Source organism: Armigeres subalbatus, chromosome 2 (assembly GCF_024139115.2).
Source record: "Armigeres subalbatus isolate Guangzhou_Male chromosome 2, GZ_Asu_2, whole genome shotgun sequence".
NCBI classification, from domain to species: Eukaryota; Metazoa; Arthropoda; class Insecta; order Diptera; family Culicidae; genus Armigeres; species Armigeres subalbatus.
In genome coordinates, this window is record NC_085140.1 from 125,364,044 (window position 1) to 125,384,913 (window position 20,870).

General features: G+C 44.5%; 1 protein-coding gene across 6 annotated transcripts in view; it reads left to right on the forward strand.

Moving 5' to 3' along the window:
* Positions 1-20,870, forward strand: part of LOC134210804 (2-acylglycerol O-acyltransferase 2-like) — a 75,295-nt gene that overhangs the window by 54,039 nt on the left and 386 nt on the right. For all 6 annotated transcript variants that reach the window (XM_062687086.1, XM_062687088.1, XM_062687085.1 and 3 more), the window contains one exon: positions 20,270-20,811. In XM_062687086.1, coding sequence (XP_062543070.1) covers positions 20,270-20,811 — 542 coding nt within the window. The remainder of the gene's footprint in view (positions 1-20,269; positions 20,812-20,870) is intronic.

A 20,870-nucleotide genomic window follows, 5' to 3' on the forward strand; every position in this document is an offset into this window, starting at 1 on the left:
GGATTCAGCTCAAAGCTGTAATTTTTTATTAATTAGTAGGTGCATAACAAACTTTCTCTTCAATACTTACAATTGGTCTCTTACTAAGCGAATATAATAATTTCATGGGAAACAATCAAAATAATAGACTGTAGCTGTAATTAAGTAACCAATTAGTATAATAAGTTGCACAAAAATCATAAATTTAATTCACTTTTAGTTCTGCGTATACGTTTGACAAAAATAATATTATCTATCTCTGTTATCAACGCCTTTGACAGTTTATTACACTCGCCTTCTTCCCCAACACATACACATTCAAACGTCAACAGTACCGAGGGGTGCGTCAAAGGGCATAGACGTCGCAACATCTTCCCCCTCGTGTCGTGCGGATATCGATTCGACGGAACCATAACTATTTTCATCCTTCTGATCTTCTATATCCGCTTCCTCGCGATAGCGAACATCCAGAACTGCCAAATTGCAAATTGCTCTTCTCTTCAAAATACCTCCCGCTATTTCCACGTCATGCCTGGATATGTTCGGAAGACACGATCGCGAATCCACTGGTTCCTTATCTTCCCGTCAGCTATCATGACCAATGCTCCTTCTGCGATAGGTGGTACGTCTTTAAACCATTTTGTATGTCGGGATATTACGGGCAAATACTCTACGATCCAACGCCTCCAGAATACATCCAGTTTATTTTGGATCAACTTCCAACTGTCTTTCAAAGCTTTTCTCTCGCTCACCGGTGCTTTAACTGGTTGTCGAACTCCACTCGAGCTGAGTATCAGGAAATGGTTCGGTGTTAACGACTCCTGCTCCTCACTTTCCAACGGCAGAAACGTCAACGGTTCCGAATTAATCATATGTTCCTCTTCAGCCAGTAACGTCATAAACGAATCGTCGTCCAACTTCTGCATAACGGGTACTGTGCTGATTGCCGTCTTCACAGAACGGACCATCCTCTCCCAGCATTCCCCCATGTGTGGAGCTGATGGTGGGTTGAATCTCCATTGGGTGTTTATGTCAGTGAACGTGCTGCTTATAGTGAAGTTAATGTTCCGCAGAGCTGGTACTCGAGCTCTCTACTACTCTACTGGTCCCATTATCTGTGTAGACTTCCTGCGGGGATCCTCTTTTTTTTCTTCCTTAGCAATGGAGGGGGAATCTGCTCAACAGACATCCTAGGTTGTCCAGGAACTCCAAAAGCAAACAAGGGAGGCAGGACTGCATCTCCGACCCGGTAAACCGTTTCCATTGCCGCCAAGCCCAAAGTCCCTTCGGTACAACCAGAAAGTAATGCTTCAAAGGGGGGCCAGTGCATAACGCACCCTCGAGGTTAGCTGCGTGTCCTTGCAGCATCGAACATCGTGACTCGCTTTTTTAGAAGAACACCATGCTGCCGTAATCTGGAAAAGTGACGTAACAGCCATTTTACAACATGCATGTTTTCCATTTTTCTGTTAAAAAGCTCGATGAGTAGTACTCGTTAACACCATTTTTGAAAAATGGCGTATACGTCACTTTGTCAGATTACGGCAGCATGGTATCGTGCCAGCGCATTGTCGGCTTTCCAGGTGGCCTTACCACGCCCTATGTCCTCGGAAGGTGGGAAGGGTACACCTCGCACCTGCTTCCCTCTGCACAACTGGTATCACGAATGATGATGCCGCGTGCACCCCAAATTGACCTCTCTGCAACAGGGTCTATTCACCAACACACAGAGGGACTTGCCGACGCGGTGCCTACGAATGCCCCAGCCTTGACGAGGACTCCTTTCCATCCTTGGGCTCGGAACCCGCCCGGTTGACCAACGCCGTGAAAGCGATGATACCATGTTGTTTTTCGCGCGGCCACTTGTTCGATAAAAGGATCGAGTTCGACCACAGAGCATGACCACTAGCTGAACTAGCCATCCTTGAGTCCACGCGCCACCTTCTGTGTAGCTCCGAGACGATTTGGACGATAGCTGATAAAACGGCGTTCCAGCCAACTTCATCTTTACACAACCTCCGAACTAGGTTGTCCGGGGTAGTGTCCAGAGCACATGTGGCAAGCATGTGGTCACGCATTGCGCGAAAACGTGGGCACACGAGCAACAAGTGTTCCGTCGTTTCCTCTAACCCTGCAAACACCAAACACTCGGGCGAGACCGAGCAAGCCAGCTGCGTTACCTGCACTGTGAATTTGCAGCACGCACTTCGAACCCCCCATGGGGTGCTTGCTGTTCACAGCTTTGCTGGAACAAATCAAACAATTGGGAGGGTTCGTGCAGCATTGTGCCTTATGTCCCTCCAATCCGCAGGGTCGACAGAGCTTGCTTCTGTCAGGGCCTTTGCTTGTGCCCCGTTTCCAGGCACTTGAAGCAAACTTCGGGTTGCTCGTATATGCCCACAGGGCACACCGACCATCCCACCTTGACGCTCCCTAACTCGACAATCTTGGAGGCATCCGCTGCAGATCGCCGAACCAATGCTACCTGTGTCTCTGCCGGACCTTTCCGTAGCCGAACGGCTGCGGTGGGCGTCTCCTCTTCACACTGTCGCCGCAGTGCAAACGAGCGAGAGTGACGAGCTCTTCGACTTCGGTGATCTCGTCCAGGTCTTTAACCCTTAGATTCACCTCCGTCGTGAATGCCCTCACCTTGACCGTCTTGCCTAGGACTTCCTCCGCCAACTTCTTGTAGGCGGCGCCCTTTTGCGAGACGCCCCGCTTCAGCTCGATGATCATCTCGCCCATCCGGGTACGTCTTATTCGACGTACGTCGGCGCCGAGTTCACCGAGCTTGACGTCACTCCTCATAGCCTTCAAGACGTCCGAGTACTTAGACTCGTCCGTCTTGATGACTAGGGCATCGCCCCTGGAGCGATTGGCGCCTACCCTAGACTTCTTGCTACCCTCATTCGCCTGGGCCTTCTTTTCGGCCCTTGACGTCTTCGGTTTCCTCTTGTTCTTGACCAGGGTCCAGAAGGCGTCATCCCCCTCTATTTCCCTGATCTGGAGCGGCTGAGAGTTCTCAGCCTGCCGTAACCCCTTACCACCGTCTTTCCCGGGTGGATGGACCTTTCCAGGTCCTTTCTCCCCCGGTTTGGGAGGTACCTGGCCGGGGTTCAGCTTCCCAGCCCCACTACCCCCCAGGTATCAGGTATCAGAACGTCGGCTCCAGGGGCACGTTCACCTCAATTTGGGAGATTTGTGCCATCGCCTTCACAGCCTTTTTCATCACACACCTGACGGAAAAGGAAGTGAACAAAAAGGAAAGAAATGTGGATGGGAGAACAAAGGGAATGTTTGGAAAAGGGCCCTTGAAGAGGGCATACAACGCATAAGCGTACAAGAGCTTATAACTCCTTACCACAACGGGTTATGAACAACAAAATACTCTGAAGGTTCAGGTTTCTGAAGTCAATTTCACTAAGTAAGTGTTTACCAAATATTTGGAAGCGCAATTGTGCATAGACTGGGCAGTTACATATTAGATGATGAGAAATTCCATAATCGGATTCACAACTATCACAAACAGATGATTCAACGCGTTGAATATTTGCCATGTGATAGTTCAGTCGGCAGTGACCTGTCAAGGCCTTGACTAAGACACTGCAATTCTGTTTAGACAGATTAGCTAGATAGCTTGCTACTACCGGAGATGGCTCCCGGATGTACAATTTTGTTTGATGACATGAATCCAGACTACTCCAATGCCATTTGTGCTGAGTGACAGCCCAAGAGTTGATCAAAAGCTTCACTCAACACTTGGATATTGGAATAGCTGGCTCAGGACCAATAAAGTCATGCGGTGCTCCATTACGAGCTAACTCATCAGCCAATTCGTTTCCAGCTATGGAAGAATGGCCAGGTACCCATATAAGGTGTAAAGTATTAACTGAATTCAGTTCCTCAATTTGAGTTCGACATGCGATTACTAACTTCGACCTTGAGTTGGCCGAGGCGAAAGCTTTAATAGCTGCTTGGCTATCTGAACAGAAGTATATTACTTTGCCCATAATGCGTTGCTGCAGTGCAGATTGCACTCCACACATGATGGCAAATATTTCCGCTTGAAAGACAGTGCAGTGTGTACCCAGTGAGTGTGACTGTTCCAATCTCAGCTCACGCGAATAGACGCCTGCACCTGCTCTACCTTCGAGGAGGGAGCCGTCAGTGTAACAAACAATGCTGTCCGACATACTTCTCTCCAAATAGCCAGATGTCCACTCATCCCGCGAGGGGAATTGTGTTGAAAATGTCCTATAAGGAAAACTACTAACGTGTGTGAGATCACTTGGAGCAAGGAAAATGTTGTCCCAATTAACCATAAGCGGTAACAACGAAGTGTGTGTAGAACTGCGGTTTACAGGATTCTCTTCCATAAAACCGAGTACCCATAGTCGGTAAGTACAAGAAAATGCTTCTTGTTTGAGATGTATGTGTAGTGGGGCCACGTCGAAGAGAACTTCGAGAGCAGCCGTGGGAGTTGAAGAGAACGCACCAGTCATTGCCATTAGGCACATCCTTTGAAGATGGCCTAATTTAGACTGAATTGTCCTCACTTCCCATTTGCCACCACACAAGACATCCATAAGCCAAAATTGGTCGTACAACTGTTTTGTAAATCCATTTGATATATTTGGGTTTAAGACCCCAAGTTTTACCAAAGGTTCGTCGGCATTGGCCGAAAGCCATACACGCCTTTTTGATTCTGAACTCAATGTTAGGAGTCCAGGAAAGCTTTGAATCCAAAATTAGACCCACGTACTTTACTTGATCAGTTACATTGATTTCAGAACCAAAAAGATGTAATGGACGAATACCATTACGATAACGTTTTTTCGTGAAAAGAACAATAGATGTTTTATTCGGATTGACCGAAAGGCCATATTGGCGACACCAACTTTCAACTACCTGAAGAGCATTTTGCATGCATCAGGTCGAATAAGGTAGTAATGCACAAACCCACTATCAATGTAAGATAGTCGTCGGCAAATCCATAGGTAGGAAAACCGCCATTATTGGAGTAACCTCAATAGCGTATCTGCTATATAAGTATTAATAACTCTTTGGTTCATTGCTGTTACGATAATGTTTCTGATATGTTGCAAAGCACTTTGAGCTCAGCTGGTAGTAATTTATTTTTGACAGACCCCTCCATGTTCCGTATAAGGCACAATGAAGTTACAAATGACTTTGTTGTTTATGTAGTGGACTTGTAGCAGAATCTCCGAAAAGCATTGATGGTGTGATGGTTATAGTAAAAGGTTACAAATCTGAAGGTCTATGGTTCGATTCCCGGATGGTTTTTGTGTTTTTATTTTCATTGTAGCCGCAAGATGTTGCAAATAGGCTCCACCTCTTGCGCTTTTTGTGTCACAAAGGAGTTCCAAATACGACGCGTTGTGCATAACTTAGACCTTTAGTAAGTCACACCACAGTTGTTGTTACTCACTGAGAAACAAGTGGTGTTGCTTGGGCCTTGTTCGAGGTAGTAACCCTCCGCGTTTTGGAGCGGCCCCCAGGGAGCTCATCCCCTTGAGACTATCTCCCCCGTTTTTGTGTCTGCTCCGTTGGAGCAGTGACCCCCGACGTGCCCGCGAATACTTGAGCCTAAGTCTGGGTAGACTTTGGCACCGTCTTCGCTGGCTCGCCCTCGGTCGATTCGACCTTGCCCGAGTCCGCGAATCCTTGGGCCTCAGTCTGGGTAGACCTCGACTCCACGGATTTCACGGGTTTACACTTGACCGTCCCGACCGCCCTCTCCAGCTTGGCGTCCAACATCGACTTTCGAAGTTTCAGCAAGCTCCTCTTGAGGTCCTTACTGATATTATGCTTCGATGACGCAAAGTCGATGATGGCGTCCAGCTGTTCCGTCGCCACCTCGAATGCCGAAAGCCCATCGTGTTTGCGGTTAACGCCTTTACAAGCCATGGGTCGTCTATAACCTCTATCGGCGTAGCCTGGGAGATGGTTAAATGACCCACGCTGGCGCTGCGCACCGAGCTGCCGAATATTGCTTCTGGCCTCCTAGGCGGAGACCTGAACAACCCACCTCTTGCGAAGGGGTTGTCGCCTACACTACTACCACCAATTAAAGACTTGACTTGTTTTTCCATTTTGGTCCCACGAGTTGCTCGGGAAAAGAGGTCCACCATGCCAGAGCCCAGCATTACGCGGTAAGGGACAATTACTGTGGAGGGTGCCCAGGTACCCCACAGGCTCCGTTAAAGGCCTAGCTCATTATTTCACCCCCCTTCGTTAGCGACGTTGATCTTTGTGCCCAAACAACGCCACTCCTAGGTTCCAGACAAGCTGAGAATTTTGTTGACCCTAAACGCTACATATTGACGATATCGCCGAGAATCCGACTTGATCCACGAGATAACTGTACTGGAATCGGTCCAAAAGAATGTACGCTTGACTTGGAGCGAGTGAGCTTCCACGATCGTCTTGCGCATACGTGCGCCAATCACGGCCGCCTGCAACTCTAATCGCAGTACGGAGACTAGCTGAATTGGTGCTACCTTCGTTTTGGAAGCAACTAAAGTACATCGCACTTGCTTGCGATCTCTAACTCGGAAATAAGCTGCAGATGAATAAGCTTGAGCACTGCCATCCAAAAATACGTGAAGCTCCAAGTTTTCAAAGCAGGCAGGATCATATCCTGGAAAGTAACTCCGTTGAATTCGAACGTTGTTTAACTCCTTTAATACCTGTAGCCACAGTTTCCAGCGTCCAAATAGATCTTCAGCTACTTGTTCATCCCAACCGATGTTCGCTCTCCAGACGTCTTGTAGTCAGGGTTGCCATTATGCCAGATATATCTGGCACTGCCAGACTTTTTGGCAGCAAAAAGAGAAAAGAGAAACTACCCTAAATGCCAGACTTTTCAAATTTCAGACAAATCACGTTGGAAACACATAGATATAATTCATAATCATCGTAGGTGGTCAACCCAAAGTACAAATAAACAAGTCTATCGCTTAGATATTGATTATTTTTCCTCGCGTTAGATGAATATAAAAACAATCATGATAACTGATTATCGCGGACAGTTAAAAGATAAATTAACAATAGCTCTACCGGAGCGATTGATTGTCTGCCCTTACGTTGGGTGAACAAGAACACATCAAAATACGTTGTAACCGATCTATACTTTGTTCTCGCGTCAACATTAACATGGTAGTTACTTGGATTACATCACTTACCAAGGTGAATCCTGATCTAAGTAATGACACTTCCTCTCCCTACTTACAATACTCCTTCCCGTAACAACCGTAGAGATGCAGACGATTCGTCGGTCTCTAAAACAACGGTTGTTACACTAACATTCCTTCCCTTCCCTAGATGATCGTAAGGACGTGGCCGGCGCCGTTATTGACCCATTAAAAGTTGAGCTTTCCGAACGTGCACATTGAGGATGGAGTGCTAATCCCAAGTCCCATCTGTTGGTTCCCTGTGCAATTCCGCTAGTTCTGGTCAATCACGGAGTAGCAACTACGAATTGTACGGTCATCTCATGCTCATGCTCATGCTCATGCTCATGCAAAAAGAGAAAAGAGAAACTACCCTAAATGCCAGACTTTTCAAATTTCAGACAGATTTTTTTTAAATTGTTACCTGCATGAACATATTCAAACATTGAGTCATTCAGTTATTATTTTCATATTCATTCAATAACTGAAATCCGACCGCAACTTCATATCGCTTCCAAAAACTTGTTTTTGAACCAATTTTAATCTTTTATAAATACAGTGAAGGTATGGTTTCCGCGGATGTTGTTCCGGATTGCAGTTTGACCATGCTGGTTTCCAGGAATCTTTCAAGGCTAATTTTTGGCGTAATTTCTTGCGTTTCGAGTTTCGTTTCTGGAAATGCTTACAACATACAACATTCCAATAAATGCAATCATTGTCTAATTCCATGACTTATCACATTTCCTGGTTATTCGGCAATTCGGCGTCCTTCTGGAAGATCCGAAACATCATTAAACTTCTTTTGATGGATCTTATTGGCCACCGGAGGTCCTACGGAAGATTCGGGGCATACGTAAAAGTGAAAAGTTTATAAAACTCATCCGTCTCTGAACAGCGAATGATTGCCGTGGTTCGTTCTCATGAATCTGGGGGCCCACCGAAATTCCTCGAGCGAACCCCGTTATTCTGAACGAAGTCAAGTTTCACTAACTAAGGGGACTAAGGGGAACTGTTCCAATCTCCATCTCATTGAACATATATTCATGTCATCGCGAAACAAAGAAATACGAAACCAATTTCGTCGCATATTTCTGTGAACATGCGTGCTAACTGCTGAAAATAAACCACAAAAATAAGAAACAAATCAAATACCTTTCCATTGCTTTGTTATTGATGGGATGAACATCGGAGCCATGAGCTGAAGTCCAGGAGCCGTTCTTCTAATTATTTATATTCTTTTTTTTATAATTTTCAGATATTTCAGAGCTAAACTAAAATCTAACAATCAATTCAATCTGAATTGTTCAAAATGGTATGATTTATAAGAATCTTATTTTTTTAAATATCAAAATGAATATCTTAGGCGGAAAAAGATATTCTTTTTAAGAATAAATTTTGATAAAAGAGGGTCAAAACAGAATTTTCTAATATTGGTAAAAAATTAGAACAAGATCACATTTTTAGTTAAAATCTCTTAAATTAAAAAAAAATAAATTAATTTTAGAAATTAAATAAAACATCTAAATACAGACTAAAAAAATGATAAAGACGAATTTCTTCGCCAGATTTTGCCAGATTTTTAATTTGTAGCATGCCAGACTTTTCCCAAAAAGTAGTGGCAACCCTGCTTGTAGTAGAATTTTACCTTGAACCACGAGTGATCCAACAAGCCCCAAGGGATCGTAGATTTTCATCACAAAACTCAGCATCATCCTTTTTGTCGGCGCTGCTTTGCTTTCCTGCGACTCTTGCAACCTGATTGTGAAGCAGAACATGTCCTCACTTGGTAGCCAGGATATCCCAGACAAACGTTCGTATATATGATTGGTCTAGGCCTAGGACATCTTGGCTTACAAAACCGGGATACCATAGATAAATGCACTCACTTGATCACCACTTTTTAATGTGATGTTTTTTGGAAGGATAGTTTTTGACAGAAGTAAGGTGCCTTTTTACCTTTATCATACGTTTTATATTACTTTTTGTGTGCCATGAATTTATATTAAGAAAATTATTTTGAGCTTCTTAGTGGAATGTCTTCACTTGTCGTAAGACGTGTTTGTACAATGCCATTTGATTCCACCACTCAATTGTACCTTGACAGATACGTATTTCGACCTCAACAGTAAGGACGTCTTCAATGTCTCGTACTTGAAGACGACCTTACTGTTGAGGTCGAAATACGTATCTGTCAAGGTACAATTAAGTGGTGGAATTAAATGGGATTGTACAAACACGTCTTACGACAAGATGAATTTATAATTATTTGAATTCTCGTTTGGCAGTGTGTAATATGCATAATATCTATTGCATAATATCCAACCGCGCCAACGCGACATTATTTGAATTGAGCGTCAGTATGCCATGACTTACAACACGTCTGCAAAGCAACCAGTTTTTCCCCTGATTAGTTACGGACGACACGTAAGTGCTATTTTGTCCCCGACAATTACCTAACGTATTCGGATGGTACTTTTCTGATGGCACGAGGCCACACATTTGGGCACAATTTAGACTTTAGGTTAATTTTTCGATTCACCAGATAACCTGGTTGTTTTCCAAATTAATGAAATCCGCATCGGAAAAGGATGGACCGGTCAAAGCTAATGAATAAAAATGTACAATGAAACTATAAAAAAGCGCTGCTCGCAAAAGTGCTCAGTGCGTGTGAAAACCGCTAAAACAATTTGAGCGCGAATGGTGCTCGTAAAGGTGCTCAGTGCGTATCCAAATTTCTTAAACATTTTGAGCGCGAGTGGTGCTCGCAAAAGTGCTCATTGCGTGTGAAAAAATCGCAAACATATTTTGAGCGCGAAATATCGGGCTCACATTCAGTAGTCGTTAAGTTGCTAAGGCCGACGGAGGTCCTTCGTAGCTTAGTTGGTTAAATCACCAATCTAGCATACTGAGGGTCGTGCGTTCGAGTACCATCGAATTGAAAGTGGTGGTTACCTCCAATATCAAAATCTTCCACATAATGTACCTATGCACATCAGAGTTTTCAGAACATTGTAAATTAATGTCTAAGTTGGATGATTTAATACCCGGAGCATAGGCAATTAACTTTGATTGAACTGAAGTGTCTTTATAATTATGACCATATCCAGATGTCAAAATCAAGAAAGATGTTCAGGTAAAATTTAAGTAAAAGTGCGCCATAGAAATATGCTTCGCCGGCATTGTTTTGGTGCAGTTGCAGAGTGGCCTGAATGCCTGCTCGTAGTTCCGTATAAAGTTCCATGTGTCCCCAAGATCTGAAATAAGTTTTAAAATGTACATTAAATATTACACAAAGCATAATCAATTAAGTTACCAAGCTCTGGAAACTGCTCTGCCAATTGTTTGAAGAAAACTTCTTTCATGAAGCTGAGATGCATTTCATAGATTCCGTCCCAACGAGTTTAGCCCCAAACTGGTGGATAAGACATATCTGCTGTCGCGAAGCTGAGCTTATACTTGATGTTCTTAATTTTTTTTTTGCGATATCTGTTACTATCTTCACCAACTCATTTGATTTGTTCACTACCTCCATAATAATTGCTAACTGAAGCGTGTGAACTGCGCACCGCACCAGATTGAGGTGTTCTCGAAACTCGTCGTTAAACGTTGCTGTGAGTTCATGCAATTCGTTGTCTTCCTTTTCCATCTCACCGAGATCTTCGGACTCGGCGAATAAAAGCTCCACTTCTTGTTTGAGCCGGCGCTAGCATATTGGCTCCGTTATCGCACGTTATTGAAACATCGACACCATAACTTGCCACCACTTCCATTATCTTAGTTTTAAGGAAACCTGCCATTTGACGCTCTTTCACCTCCAGCATTTCTGAAATAATGTTATTGGCAGTAACTGCTTAATTTTCGTTTTGCTACTTACCTAGAGTCCGAATTACAACCACATCTTTAATTGCATATTGCGCGTTTATGCCTACATAGAATATGCCTAATATGACGAGCAGTGTTGTAAAATGTCATTTGCATTCGTTTGTATAATTTTCCCAGAACTTGTTTCAGAAGGTAGCTATCAATTCATGTTGTATGACGAACTTATAGCGGTTAAATGGGCCTACAACTTTGTCTAACGAGACTTTGCTGTAAATATGTAATCTGGGGCGTGGGAGGCAAAATGTCATTCAAATGACATTATGTCAAATGACACGTGACATTTTGGAGAGTTTTCACTCTCCAGCCTTTGATGTTATACTTAGAGCAATGTACCCTTGGACAAAAATATAACCCTACTCAAGCGTTATGAGTACATTCAAAATTATGGAAGAAATTTTGCTTCTAAAGAAAGTTATGAGCAAATTAGTCAAATGACATGCAGATGACATTTTACAAGCCTGATGACGAGAACCTGAATCGACTTTCAGGCTGACCAACCGACCTTTCATTTTGGCAGCAATGGTGGGGGAAAACGAGCAATGGGTAATGTTTTCAACATAACCGCGAGTAGGCGTAGGACTTGTATAATCGTAACGTATTTACATTTAACTTCTTACTTTTGGATCTATGGAGTTTGATCATAGGTATTGATATTACAAACAACAACTTACATGCTGTGTATAATTATTTGTTTATTCAAAACTTCTGGAAATAAAACTAATAGCTAATGATTAGAATTGCTTTGTTTCTAACTATTAAGCTCTTATTTACTCAAGCAGATGTTCGAATACGCCCCACGCTTGCCAAGTCGTTCTGCACCTGGTCTGCCCATCTCGCTCGCTGCGCTCCACGCCGTGTCGTACCTGCCGGATCGGAAGCGAACCCAATCTTTGGAGGGTTGGTGTCCGGCATTCTTGCAACATGTCCTGCCTTTCGTACCCTTCCGGCTTTAGCCACCTTCTAGATACTGGGTTCGCCGTAGAGTTGGGCGAGCTCGTGGTTCATTCTTCGCCGCCACACATCGTCTTCTTGCACACCGCCAAAGATGGTCCTAAGCACCCGTCTCTCGAATACTCCGAGTGCTTGCAAATCCTCCTCGAGCATTGTTCAGTAATTGCTAATACCTTCTGCGAATATATGAAAGTATGTAATTACTTTAATCAATTTTTTATTTTCATCAGTGTTGTTGATTTTTTTGCTGGAGAAAGAACTGTTACAGTATAACAATGTTTTAACGTACGTGTCGTTTAGTACCAAGCACAACTTAACATATGGTGTCATTCATATGCCATTACTCGTACTCATCCCGGGATCATGTGGATTATGAAACCAATCACTTTTCGTGGATAAGCATACCAAATCTCTCTCATTTTATTCTTCTTCATTCACCACCGCTGCCCTCGGTGCCTCAGCCATCATCGGCCTCTAGCCGTGAACTCCGAGCGATGCGATGGGCGATTGCATCCATCGCAACCATCGGTAGACCCGAAGGCCCGTGACATACCACATTCTTATGTCCGTGGTAGGAATGCACGGGATTGGCTTTCCAAAAATTTAAATTTTCAATAGCTTATCGTAAATAATCTGAAGTTTCAATGAAGTTGGCAAATTACTGGAAAGTGTCCTAGTAAATCTTTAAAATCCATCGAAAGATAAAGGCGCTAGTAACGTTCGAAATCTTTCCTTTCAGCGTAACGCTCTCGATTTCCAAAAATCTAAATGACACCCAGTGTAGTAAAGAAAGACGTCAGTCCTACGTCCAAACAAACAGGGAAACAGGGGTGAAAAAGTCGAAAAAAATGTTTTGATTGTTTTTTTAATAGTTCCAATTGTCAAAAATATGGTTAAGAAAATTATTTTGAGCTTTTTAGTGGAATGTTTTCACCTGTCATAAGACGAGTTTGAACAATCCCATTGAATTCCACCACTTAATTGTATCCTGACAGATACGTATTTCGACCTCAACAGTAAGGCCGTCTTCAGTGTCTTGTACTTGACTCGACTTAGTCCACCAAGTCGACCAAGTCGAGTCAAGTACAAGACACTGAAGACGGCCTTACTGTTGAGGTCGAAATACGTATCTGTCAGGATACAATTAAGTGGTGGAATTCAATGGGATTGTTCAAACTCGTCTTATGACAGGCAAAAATATGGGTTCTTTGGAAAAGTTGACTTCAAAATAATGAAAGAATCGTTTAAGCATATAAAAAATCACGGGGAAGGTATATTGCATGTAAAATAATGTGAACGCATGGTTGTTTTTTTCTTAATGGATTGAACTACAATATTACAATATTTTTCCCAGTGGGTGCATTATGCACTGTTTTCCACTATATGCGCAAATACCCAGCATGAGTTAACCACCAGAAATGTGTATAGTGAAATACATCTATCGCGGGTTTTCTCGAAAGGAGGAACTTTATCGTGGAAAACCAGATATGCAGGAAGGTGTTCGCTACTACGCTTACCAAATACTTTTTCAATTACACGTACGTCCCCAACCCCCATTTTACGACAAAACTCAAAATTCAAAACCACGAGGCTCAGCCAATTTCTAACGGATTTTCAAGCAATCTTCTGGAATCGATCACAAAATTCCCATAGTTTTTGGAATCGAGGTCATTTTTTGTGCAATGGCCATGGTTTCGGATATATTCCGGGGAGTACTGGGGTTACCTCCCTCCCGGAAAAAATGGTCAGTGGCAGATCGGCTTCGAAATCTATCGTGCGACATGTCAAACTTCATGACTTTGCAAACCAAGTACACTGGGGTACATTTCGGCGATTTTCGATCGAATTGACCACCTTCCGGGTACTTCCAGGGCCTGGTTCCCTTGGGGAAGTGGCCAATTTTCGTACAATCTTGGAACCCATCTTGCGACATCTCAAACTTCATGACTTTGCAAAACAAGTACACTGGAGTACATTTCGGCGATTTTCGATCGAATTGGCCACCCTCCAGGTTCTTCCAGGGCCTGGTTCCCTAAGGGAAGTGGCCAATTTTCATTCGCTTCTGGAACCCATCTTGCGACATATCAAACTTCATGATTTTGCAAAACAAGTACACTGGAGTACATTTCGGCGACTTTCGATCGAATTGGCCACCATCCGGGTACTTACAGGGCCTGGTTCCCTCAAGGATGTGGCCAATATCAACACGCGTCGGAGTCGTCCGCCGCGGCTTAACATTGGGCGGCTACAAGACGGTAGACTAGCCCAAGACTACGCTCAGCAGCTGGAAGTGGCACTCCCATCGAAAGAGCAACTAGGCGCAGCATCTCTTGAAGATGGCTGGAGAGATATTCGATCCGCCATTGGAAGCACCGCAACCGCTGCACTAGGAACGGTGGCTCCGGATCAGAGAAACGACTGGTATGACGGCAAATGTGAGCAGTTAGTTGAGGAGAATAATGCAGCATGGGCGAGATTGCTGCAACACCGCACGAGGCCGAACGAGGCACGATACAAACGGGCGCGGAACAGACAAAACTCGATTTTCCGGAGGAAAAAGCGCCAGCAGGAAGATCGAGACCGTGAAGAGACGGAGGAACTGTACCGCGCTAATAACGCACGAAAGTTCTATGAGAAGTTGAACCGTTCACGTGAGGGGCCACGTGCCACAGCCCGATATGTGTAAGGACATAAACGGGAACCTTCTTACGAACGAGCGTGAGGTGATCCAAAGGTGGCGGCAGCACTACGGAGAGCACCTGAATGGCGATATGGCAGACAACGGTAGCGGTATGGTAATGAACCTAGGAGCACGCGCGCAGGACATGCGACTTCCGGCTCCGAATCTCCAGGAAATCCAGGAGGAGATCGGCCGGCTGAAAACAACAAAGCCCCTGGAGTTGACCAACTACCAGGAGAGCTGTTTAAACACGGTGGTGAAGCACTGGCTAGAGCGCTGCACTGGGTGATTACCAAGGTTTGGGAGGATGAGGTTCTGCCACAGGAGTGGATGGAAGGTGTCGTGTGTCCCATCTACAAAAAGGGCGATAAGCTGGATTGTAGCAACTACCGCGCAATCACATTGCTGAACGCCGCCTACAAGGTACTCTCCCAAATTTTATGCCGTCGACTAACACCAATTGCAAGAGAGTTCGTGGGGCAGTACCAGGCGGGATTTATGGGCGAACGCTCTACCACAGACCAGGTGTTCGCCATACGTCAGGTATTGCAGAAATGCCGCGAATACAAATCGGAAGACTGCGGTGGGCCGGGCACGTAGCCAGAATGTCGGACAGTAATCCGGTGAAAATGGTTCTCGACAACCATCCGACGGGAACAAGAAGGCGAGGTGCACAGCGGGCAAGGTGGATCGATCAGGTGGAGGACGACTTGCGGACCCTCCGCAGACTGCGTGGTTGGCGAAGTGCAGCCATGGACCGAGCTGAATGGAGAAGTCTTTTATGTGCAGCACAGGCCACTCCGGCCTTAGTCTGATGATAAATAAAATAAATGTGGCCAATTTTCGTTCAATCTTGGAACCCATCTTGCGATATGTCAAACTTCATGATTTTACAAAACAAGTACACTGGAGTACATTTCGGTGATTTTCGATTAAATTGGCCACCCTCCGGGTACTTCCAGGGCCTGGTTCCCTCGGGGAAGTGGCCAATATCCGTTCAATCTTGGAACCCATCTTGCGACATGTCAAACTTCATGATTTTGCAAAACAAGTACACTGGAGTCCCTTTCGGTGATTTTCGATCGAATTGGCCACCTTCCGGATACTTTCAGGTAGACCTGTGCACTGTTTAGAATTGTATCGGTGGTGGCGTGATAGATCATTTTCAGGCAGTAGCGGCGGCGTCACGCCGTTGGTGATCAGCGGTGGCGTGGATCGGCGTGAACCAGTTTCAAGCACCAAAATTTCTTCAGAAGTTTATCAAGGAATTCTTCCAGTAGTTCCTCCACCAGTTTTTTAAAAGATTGTCAAGAAATTCCGTAAGTGCCTCTGGGAAGTTCCTCCAGAAACTTCTCCCGGATTTCGTCTGGAAGTTCCTTCAGGAATTCCTCCGGAAGCTCCTCCAGATATTCATCTGGAAGTTCCTCCAGGAATTCCTCCGGAGGTTTCTCCGGGCATTCCTCCCGAAGTTTCTCCAGGAATTCCTCCGGAAGTTTCTCCAAGAATTCCTCCGGAAGTTTCTCCAAGAATTCCTCCGGAAATTCCTCCAGGAATTCCTCCGGAAACTGGAATTGACCACCTGGAATTCCAGGAATTTTTGGAGGATTTTCCGGATGAATTCCTGGAGGAACTTCCAGAGGAATTCCTGGTGGAACATACAGGATAAATCCTAAAGGAACTTCCGGAAGAATTCCCGGAGGAACTTCGGCAGGAATAGGAATTCTGGAGGAACTTCCGGAAGAATTACTAGAAAAACTTCCGGAGGAAGTACAGGAATTTCCGGAGGAATTATTGGAGTATTTTCCGGAGGAATTCCTGGAGGAACTTCCGGAGGAATTCCTGGAGGAACTTCCGGAGAAATTCCTGGAGGAACTTCCGGAGGAATTCCTGGAGGAACTTCCGGAGGAATTCCTGGAGGAACTTCCGGAGGAATTCCTGGAGGAACTTCCGGAGGAATTCCTGGAGGAACTTCCGGAGGAATTCCTGGAGGAACTTCCGGAGGAATTCCTGGAGGAACTTCCGGAGGAATTCCTGGAGGAACTTCCGGAGGAATTACTGGAGGCAGCCCTTACTTTGCACCGTTCAATGTGGAAAAACGATCCATAAAAGAATGAAAAACGATCCATAAATAACATCTGAATGTTCCATAAAACGCTACCATAAATCCATAAAATATTTCGAGAGATTCCATAAAGAATATTTTTATGATCCATAAAACTTTGAAAAATGATCCATAAAAACTATAAATTGACCCATAAAATTTCAAATTTGCGCAATTTTTATCCTGATGATGATCCATAATTTCAGCCATATGATCCATAATTTTGGTCATATGATCCATAATTTTGATAATGTGATCCATAATTCTTGGGAAGAAGGCCAATGAAACTATATTAATTGATCCACACATTTTATAAAATCTATGGATCATTTATCAAAATTTATGGATCATATCACCAAAACTATGGATCATTTTAACAAAGTTATGGATCAAATGACCAGAATTATGGATCATATGACCAAAACTATGGATCATATTACTGAAATTATGGATCATGACCACGATAAAAACTGTGCAAATTTGAAGTTTTATGGATCAAAATATAGTTTTTTTATGGATCATTTGTCATATTTTCATGGGAAAATAGCAAGAATTGTATTGTTTTTCTTGACCATGTTAATGGAACATATTTCCCAATTAATTGCTAAATTTTAGCTTAGTTATGGATCGAAAAATTATTCTTTATGGAATCTCATTAACTATTTTATGGATTTATGGTAGCATTTTAAGGAACATTCAGATGTTATTTATGGATCGTTTTCCAGTTTTTTATGGATCCGTCTTTATCGTTTATATGCAAAAGTATGTTTTGCCATTCCTGGAGGAACTTCCGGAGGAATTCCTGGAGGAACTTCCGGAGGAATTCCTGGAGGAACTTCCGGAGGAATTCCTGGAGGAACTTCCGGAGGAATTCCTGGAGGAACTTCCGGAGGAATTCCTGGAGGAACTTCCGGAGGAATTCCTGGAGAAACTTCCGAAGGAATTCCTGGAGGAACTTCCGAAGGAATTCCTGGAGGAACTTCCGAAGGAATTCCTGGAGGAACTTCCAAAGGAATTCCTGGAGGAACTTCCGGAGGAATTCCTGGAGGAACTTCCGGAGGAATTCCTGGAGGAACTTCCGGAGGAATTCCTGGAGGAACTTCCGGAGGAATTCCTGGAGGAACTTCCGGAGGAATTCCTGGAGGAACTTCCGGAGGAATTCCTGGAGGAACTTCCGGAGGAATTCCTGGAGAAACTTCCGAAGGAATTCCTGGAGGAACTTCCGAAGGAATTCCTGGAGGAACTTCCGAAGGAATTCCTGGAGGAACTTCCAAAGGAATTCCTGGAGGAACTTCCGGAGGAATTCCTGGAGGAACTTCCGGAGGAATTCCTGGAGGAACTTCCGGAGGAATTCCTGGAGGAACTTCCGGAGGAATTCCTGGAGGAACTTCCGGAGGAATTCCTGGAGGAACTTCCGGAGGAATTCCTGGAGGAACTTCCGGAGGAATTCCTGGAGGAACTTCCGGAGGAATTCCTGTAGGAACTTCCGGAGGAATTCCTGTAGGAACTTCCGGAGGAATTCTTGAGGTACTTCCGGAGGAATTCCTGGAGGAACTTCCGGAGGAATTCCTGGAGGAACTTCCGGAGGAATTCCTGGAGGAACTTCCGGAGGAATTCCTGGAGGAACTTCCGGAGGAATTCCTGGAGGATCTTCCGGAGGAATTCCTGGAGGATCTTCCGGAGGAATTCCTGGAGGAATGTCCAAAGGAATTTCTTAATGATCTTTTGAAAAAACTCCTGAAGGAACTTCTGAAGAAATGTTGGCGCCTGAAACTGGTTCACGCCGATCCACGCCGCCGCCAATCACCAACGGCGTGACGCCGCCACGCCGCCGCTGCTGGATGAAAATGATCTAGCCGGTAAAATTTCAATCAGCGCACAGGTCTACCTGGAAGAACCTGAACTCCAGTGTACTTGTTTTGCAAAATTATGAAGTTTGACATGCCGCAAGGTGGGTTCCAAGAGTAAACGAAAATTGGCCACTTCCTTGAGGGAACTAGGCCCTGGAAGTACCCGGAGGGTGGCCAATTCGCCGAAATGTACTTCAGTGTACTTGTTTTGCAAAATCATGAAGTTTGACATGTCGCACGATGAATTTCGAAGCCGATCTGCCAGTGACCATCTTTTTCGGGAGGGAGGTAACCCCAGTACTCCCCGGAATATATCCGGAACCATGGTCATTGCACAAAAAATGACCTCGGTTCCAAAAACTATAGGAATTTTGTGATTGATTCCAGAAGATTGCATGAAAATCCGTTAGAAATTGGCTGAGCTGCGTGGTTTTGAATTTTGAGTTTTGTCGTAAAATGGGGGTTGGGGACGTAAAGCTATGTCCATTTAGAATCCGGAATAATAAAATCATCTTTATCTCGGTAACGGATTGACGTACAAACAAGGTTAATACATCAAAACAAGGGTAATTCACTGTACTTTAAGGAAACATTATTGATACGAATAATTTCTTCTTGTTTCTAGTGAAAATTGGCACCTTCTTCTTTATTCTTCTCATCAAAAGTTGCACACCTCCGGAGTCAACTTCCTTGGCACATTTGTTCCACATTTTGGTCATCTGAGTCGCGTCCCGAGCTGTTTTTCCACTTTTCTTAAGCTTCCGCTTCATTACTGCCTAAAATGTCTCGATGGGTCGGAGCTGTGGGCAGTTGCGTGAATTTATGTTTTTATCGATGAAATCTTCGTTATTATCGCGGTACCACTGGATGACTTCCCGTCTGTAGTGGCAACTCGCCAAATCTGGCCAAAACTTCATGGGACCTTTATGGGCTTTATGGAAGGTCGACCGCGGTTTTTGAGACATTCCTCCTTGTACAGCTTTGAGCCCATCGTCTTATTCGTCACAAACACTTAGGTCTTTGCCCCACAGTTGCATATCCCTTGCCAAAATCATCCGTTTTTTTGCAAGTTTGTCCAAAAAGCAAACTTAAATTTCGCAGGAACTACTCCTCGTGCCGTCACCATGTAGAATTTTTGGCTAGGAGGCTGTCCGAAATCCATTTTGACGTAGGTTCCATCGTCGATGAGCAGAATTATCGTGGGTGTGCAGACTATTTTCTCTTCTTTCGGCGTCCATCTGGAATAATTTTTAACACGCAGCACGAAACTTCGTGAAATTTATACCACAGCAAGTGGTCTAGGTAGACAAACCACTGTAAAAGAATTCTTGCAGCGGTCACTTTCCGTGCCGCTGCAATACAATAAATTATTCCGGATTCTAAATGGACATAGCTTTACGTGTTAATTTTGAGAAATTAAACCTTAGATACCTTTCGCCATACTGATATTAGAAAGTTAACACCTAGTGTGCAGCTGTAAGCACACTCATAATGGATTATTCATTGGCTGCATAGTCGAAAATTAATAAAAATATAAGCAATACTGATAGATCGCAAACAAAAATTTGAACAAGACTCATAATCAACTTAGTTGCCACGCTAAACACTAAAACAAAAACATTTTTCTTCACAGCACCGGCTGCTTCCTTAGTTTCGCCACCGACACCACCGGGTTCTACAAACTTTTCCCGGGCATACGCTCCCGCATAGTGACGCTGGACTTCCACCTGTTGGTTCCGTTCTTCCGCGAGCTGTGCTTCAGCTGGGGTGTGGCATCCTGCTGTTCCGAAGGCATCACTCGGCTCCTGACTGAGTCGAACGATCCCAAAAGCTCAACCAACGTTGACGGGTACACGTCGAACGCCGTGGTGCTAATTGTCGGTGGAGCCGCCGAGTCGCTCAACTGTCGACCTAATAATTTCCAGTTGGTGCTGAAGAAGCGCAAGGGATTCTGCAGGATTGCGCTGAAAACCGGAACTGCGATCGTGCCGGTTATCAATTTCGGAGAGCTGGATCTGTTCGATCAACCGGCAAACCCTCCGGGATCGAAGTTGCGACGCTTTCAGGAGTGGGTCAAGGCTACCACCGGAATCGCTCCGGCCGCATTCGTTGGACGTGGATTTTTCCAGTACAGCTACGGGCTGATCCCCCGACGAAAGCCTATTAATACAATTAGTGAGTATTTTGCGTGACTGCTTGGTTGCAGTTAATTTGATTTATTCATCACACGATAT